The sequence below is a fragment of the Diadema setosum genome, chromosome 20, assembly GCF_964275005.1.
Source record: "Diadema setosum chromosome 20, eeDiaSeto1, whole genome shotgun sequence".
NCBI classification, from domain to species: Eukaryota; Metazoa; Echinodermata; class Echinoidea; order Diadematoida; family Diadematidae; genus Diadema; species Diadema setosum.
The window spans coordinates 35,553,777-35,559,866 of record NC_092704.1 but is presented as its reverse complement, the minus strand read 5'-3'; the positions used below and the strand labels follow the sequence as shown (position 1 = coordinate 35,559,866).

Here is a 6,090-nt window from a genome sequence, read left to right as displayed (position 1 = left end):
TTATATCAATTTCAGCTCAAAAAAGTAAGAAATAAGAAAGTAATAACGATTTTTCTAAGAAAATAGTAGGGTTAGCAAAAAAGACCTCTGCGTACCCCAAAAGGGACCGTTTGGTCCCTCATCTGAGTTTGCGCTTCAGGTACTCAAAGGTCTATTTTGGGGGACTTAAAAGTCCTTTTTGGGGGATGGTCTTTTTTGGGGTACCTAAAGGTCTTTTTGTAAAAAGACCTTTAGGTACCCCAAAAAAGACCATCCCCCAAAAAGGACTTTTAAGTCCCCCAAAATAGACCTCTGAGAACCTGAAAAAAAAAGACCTTTAGGTACCCCAAAAAAGACCTCTGCGTACCCCAAAAGGGACCGTTTGGTCCCTCATCTGAGTTTGCGCTTCAGGTACTCAAAGGTCTATTTTGGGGGACTTAAAAGTCCTTTTTGGGGGATGGTCTTTTTTGGGGTACCTAAAGGTCTTTTTGTTAAAAAAAAAAAAAAAAGAAGACCTTTAGGTACTCAGGGACCAACTTGACATTTTGGTATCATGTTGTACGGGAAATGTTCTAGTTTCGAAATACAATCTACAAAATGTGAAATTTTGAAGAGAAAGGTGGGATGTCATAGTCTCTAAAGTTGACAAAAACTTACGTCTGATCGAAGACCAAATCCCCTTCGTTTACGGCGAAAATGACTGTTCTTTTGGCGATCGTGTCTAAGAAATTCTGCGTTGAACCCTAATAGTACACACATTTGTCTCCCAGACGCGTAAACAGCCTCGTTACCAAGACACCAGATCGAAATACGCGTTGTTCGCGCGCGATTGGTCAACTGCGCGCGCGCGCCGGAGACCCTTGTTTACAAGCCATCTACGTGTTATACTATGGGGATTGCTGCATAACAGCAGCGGCCGCGGTGTACGTGTGTATTTGTAGTGCTCTAGTGTAGGCTTACCGCATGCAACACACGTATCGTGACTGCTGTTCAGTACGGAAATGTGACATTTTTCCGCTTTGTTAGATTGTTTTTTAGCAAGTTGAGGTAGAAATTAGAAGCCTTAAAATCAACACACAAGAGGAAAAGAAGGTCACATTTATCATCATGCAATTTCGAAGAAGGATCAAGCTGAAATCACGGCATCAAGGAGTACCTGCACCTGTTCACTGTCGATTCTGCTGGTATGGTTGGGGCACCACCTATCGACACGGCACCTTCCCATCGACACCCTGCGTATCATGGCTGTTTGCGTATAGAACGAAAAAGTACGCGCGGGATTAAGTGTCATTAGCTATAAAAACAATAAAAACGAAGAAACGAAAATCAAACTCAAACAAACCAAGCTAAAAATTACACATCCGATCAGTAACGACGCATGGCTGTGAAATTCGCGTGTATTACCTATGGCCTGTGAAATTCACGTGTATTACCTATGCTGTGAAATTCACGTGTATACCTATGGAGGAGAGGGGGTGCCGATCGCAAGGTTCCCTTTTTAGCTGCGCGAAGAAAACGGAACGCACGCACTAAAATTGCGCTATTTTAAAACGGAGATTCATAATCAACGAGACGGTCACGACATTCAAAACTGCAGTATTTATGGCATATTTGAGGTAAGAATTAGGCGGATTTGTATTATATTTTTAGAATAAACAAGCTACAGATCCTTAGGGTGTCGATACGTGGTACCCCCAACCCTACTGTTGTGCGTGTTGTGCGTACACCTGATCACGGCAATCGCGAATCTTGAGCTGATTACGGTAGGTTTTGTGCTTTTCAAACGTCGTATTTCCGTAAATTTGTTGATGTAAAAATGATGTCAAATCAATTACAGCTCCTTTGCTTACTTATCATCCTTCATGAGTATGTAAGCTACCTCAACTATACGCAATTCCCCCACAATGATCGATTTGTTGTGTCAGTAATCTAATAACAGCAAATTGTGCCTGTAGCATGTTAGTCTGTACGAAGGAACAGCTGATCACGGCGATCGTGAATCTTGAGCTGATTACGATAGGTTATGTGCTTTTAAAACTTTGTTTTTCAGTAAATGTGTGGGTGTAAAAATTTATTCCAAACCCATAATGGCTCCTTGACTTATTTTTTTTCTTTTCTGGGTACTTAGAATTGCCTCAGCTAAACGCAATTCCCCCACAACGATCGATTTGTTGTAACACTCACACTGTCACAGCACAAATTGTGGCTGTTTTCTACATGTACTTCACTCAACATTCCCCGCTTGTACAGTTGCAGAAAATAATGAACGAACTTTCCTTGCATGTTTGTCCATATTTTTTTTTCAAGGTAGGCCTAGGGCCTACCTAGCTGTAAACGCAAGCTTATTTTGAACCTGTGATCACATTTATCGGTATTTAGTGTGGTTTTAACAGGTGGTACTGTACGTTGTGTGAGTATTCCAATCTGGAAAAGTTGTCAATCCTAGCGTGAATTATCAATCATATCAAGCAAACTATATGTACGTAGCTGTAACATCAGCTTTCGTTCTCGAAGTGTTCAAATTAACATTAACTTGTCTATGGTGTCTACTAAGTACACATTGCAATGTGTACTTTGTAGACACCGTAGACAAGTTAATGTACAAGGTACTAGAAATTATCTGTATGTACACTGTGTCTGTATGTAGTCAAGACAATTACACAAGAAAGAACAATAAATAGACTCGTATATTTGAAGTTTTGATATTCTATAAATTTAGCAGGGATGACTGACACCTACAAAATATTTATTGCATAGAATTTCTACTTCATAATTTTACACACCTCAGTTTTATTGCTGTGGATTATAACTATTGTGATACATTGTAATTACATGTAGGTCTATTGTCTTTCTCGTCAAAATCTATGGTTAATGCAGGTGGCTGATGCGAGAAGATGTCCACGGGTCCATCATGCTGTCCGCTTCCTTTTTGGTTGTAGGGGCCCACTCTAAGTGTACATGCACATCTTCCTGGGTGAATTCTGGTGTGAAGTCCTGTGATGTCGAGCTTCTTCCAACTTCTGTCTCCAACATGAAGGTACGACTACATGTACTGTTTAAGGTGATTTTATGATTGTGTAGAGATATTTTTTAAGCTGTATGGTAGGGGTACCATTCAAAGTCTCAGAAAGAGCTCACTCAGATATTGGTCAAAGTAGACAAAATGTTGACTGGTTCATTTTGCTGTTTAAGTGAGATGCGAAATATCTCATAAATTTGATTTTTTTTTTTCCAGTGGATACATGATTACAGCTGTATGTGGCATTTTTAATGTAAATAATGACACTGACATGGTGATAAATACTCTAATCTTTGCAGGTACACCTAAGTCTCCTTGACGAGAGAATCCTGTGGCTCTTCGCTGGAAAAGTACGACGTCTCTCGAGGTTCCACGGCAACAATGAGCACACTACCAGGCAGCTTGCATGGCATCTTGAGACGTTTTGGGGAAGCTTAGAACCGCAGTCCTAATCTCAGGAACAGGATTCCAAGCATTATGAGCTGATTTCAGGAATTGTGGGTTGTAGTTGTTGCATAGTGGACTCCCATTGTCTATAACAAAGTCCTCGGGACCAGCAGTATTTCTAAACAATGAAATAACATAGGGAAGATAATGTTGCGGCCTGAATTTTTATTTTGCTTTACTGGAATTTCGTTATAATACAAATAGGAGTGCACTGTAATTTTTTCTTCTTCTATCTTTTCTTTTTTTGTCTCCTTCAGGTGTACTCCTTACTGGTCAATGTTCCTAATGCCAGTGATTGCCATTTGAATAGCATCATATACCTTGACCTTCACTCTCAATATTCAATCAGCGATTGTCCTTTGATATAAAAAGGCACGCAACATTTTGGTTTGGTAGATTTCCTGTATTCTTGTGTGAGGCTGTCATTTCTCGTTTCATCACTGCTCCCATGTAACAGATATGACTGTAGTTGCTTTGTCGGTTATTCATTTCCCATCATCATTCAACAAGAACTTTGTGCACTGGCAGATCACGAGGGGTGTGCACCAGGCACGCACCCCCATTTTATTTTTTGTTAAAACAAAAGAAATAAGAAAAAATGGGGGATGGAAATGTGCGCCCCCTTTCAATTTGTAAAGGTGCATCACCTTCATGAAAGTACTGGATGTGCATTATGCAGTGAGCCTGTTTCAAAATCGAACAGCGATGTAATCATTCTCTGTGTTGAATTTATTAGCTGAAAACTATTGATACTTTCCAGTATACACAACAGTACAGCACAGATTTTTTTAATTTCTGTGTAAATCCTTGGTTTTCTATGATTTATTTCATTAGAAGTACAATTGTGCATTTATAATGTGACATAACATTGGTCGTCCCCATCACAATTCTTTAAAAAAGTTAATTGTGATATGCTGTTTTTAGCATATTTTCCTTTTGTGTAACACGATACAAAAATGGGTTTTTGACAAGAAAATTGACAGAACTTAGGACAAAAGAGATTCCCGACATCCTCTACAAAATTCCTCATTTCTCTTTGACCACTGAAGGAAATCGAATGGGGTTTCCTGTAAGATGTGGGCAATGAGTTATAGTTTCATACCCTGAATTTGTATTTAGTTGGATTCACTATTTTTAAAGATATCATTGCGGAGGGTCCCGTTGTAATTTTTTTGGGGGGACATACTGTATTTCAAGATGCGTTTGCATGAAAATTTAAAAAAAAAAATTGGTAATTTGAGCTAAAACATTTATAGGAAAAAGGATTACTTTCCCCCTGTATAAAATGAACTAGCCCAACACAATTTCGTTCTAAATCTAATGGCTATGGTTTAGACCGATAAGATGCCTGATCTTATGAAGGACCTGTTGAGCGGATCTTGTTTGGAGTTTCCCTCTGTGTAGATTCAGCGTTTCTACTACCTCCGGACCTGGTTACAGTAAAGTCATGTACACTGTGCTGGAAAAAATTGAAGAGTGTGACTGGATTCTAATAAATAGTACTATGTTCCAATATGCTGGTATTTGATGTGTTTCAAGGTGTATTTTTTAATATGGGCATTCACATGCATGTACAGTATGTGTATGTAAGTTATGTACAGGTGGATGATAAAATTTGTGCATGTAAACATCCTAGAGTGCCAGTTGATAATGTTTTGCATAATAGTGCTGTTATTTGATACGTTTGACAGTGAATGTGTTTGTGCCCGTGCATGTGCGCGCATGTGTGTGTTTGTGTATTCATCTCTTACTGATTATTGTTAGGGGTAAGTGGTGAAAATATGTGACCCTGCACCACAAAACGAACAAACAGTTGGCAGACATGAATTTTCAGGGGCAGATTCTGAAAGAGCAGACTCTAAGCTTTAAAATGATGTATAACTCAATACAAATGGACCTTCCTAACCCATCTAAATTATGAAAAGAAAGTACAGTGCTGTACACACTCTGGAAAAATTTCTTTTGTGTGGACATTTGACTTGACTATGGACTGCTTATATACCTATTTGGACATTTGATTTCCCTAATGGCATTGGAATGACTATATCATACTTGCTTCGCTAATGAATTTGATTCAGATACCCTACATTATGTTCTTGTGCCTGCAGAGCAAACAACATCAAATGCCAGACTACGGTAAAAAGAAATATGAAATTTATTGAAATCTTTGCACACATACAAATAATAACCGAAAAAGAAAATATATTTGTGAATCTTATTATAGGAATTTCATCGAATATCTTTATTTTCTATGCATATGATTTTCCAAGGTCGGACTATTTACTTCTTTGGTCAGAATAAAAAATAGGACGTCATTCTTTGTGATAATGATTCTTAACTCTTATGCTTCACACCATGAATATGTGATACTTCTTTTGTTCATTTTCTAGCAGTTCATAGATATTTTGCTGCCATTTTACTGCAAATGCAAAATTGCTTCTCGAGTTTCAAATGTCTATATTTATGTATCATCACTCTTTTGAATTCCCTAGATAAAGATAAAAACCGTCTTCTTCAGAAAAAGAAAAAAAAAATGAGCGAGACTCGCTTTGTTTGAATAAAGTCATCTCAGATTGTCTGTGAATGAAAACGCAGTTGTCTGCACCTGATAATATTCATCAGGATTTCATATTCTTGAGAAAGAT

General features: G+C 38.2%; 1 protein-coding gene across 2 annotated transcripts; it reads left to right on the top strand.

Annotated features, from left to right (window-relative positions):
* Nucleotides 1-889: 889 nt before the first annotated feature.
* On the top strand, nucleotides 890-4,968 carry LOC140243653 (uncharacterized). 2 transcript variants are annotated; one of them, XR_011902238.1, is made up of 3 exons: nucleotides 890-1,742; nucleotides 2,857-3,016; nucleotides 3,298-4,968. XR_011902238.1 is itself a non-coding variant. In XM_072323316.1 (3 exons), exons 1-3 carry the CDS (start codon nucleotides 1,582-1,584, stop codon nucleotides 3,448-3,450), a joined length of 327 nt encoding a protein of 108 aa, XP_072179417.1. In that variant the 5' UTR covers nucleotides 890-1,581; the 3' UTR covers nucleotides 3,451-4,968. The 2 variants fall into 2 exon arrangements, 1 of the variants encoding a protein (XP_072179417.1); XM_072323316.1 differs by having other exon boundaries at nucleotides 890-1,595.
* Nucleotides 4,969-6,090: the final 1,122 nt, after the last annotated feature.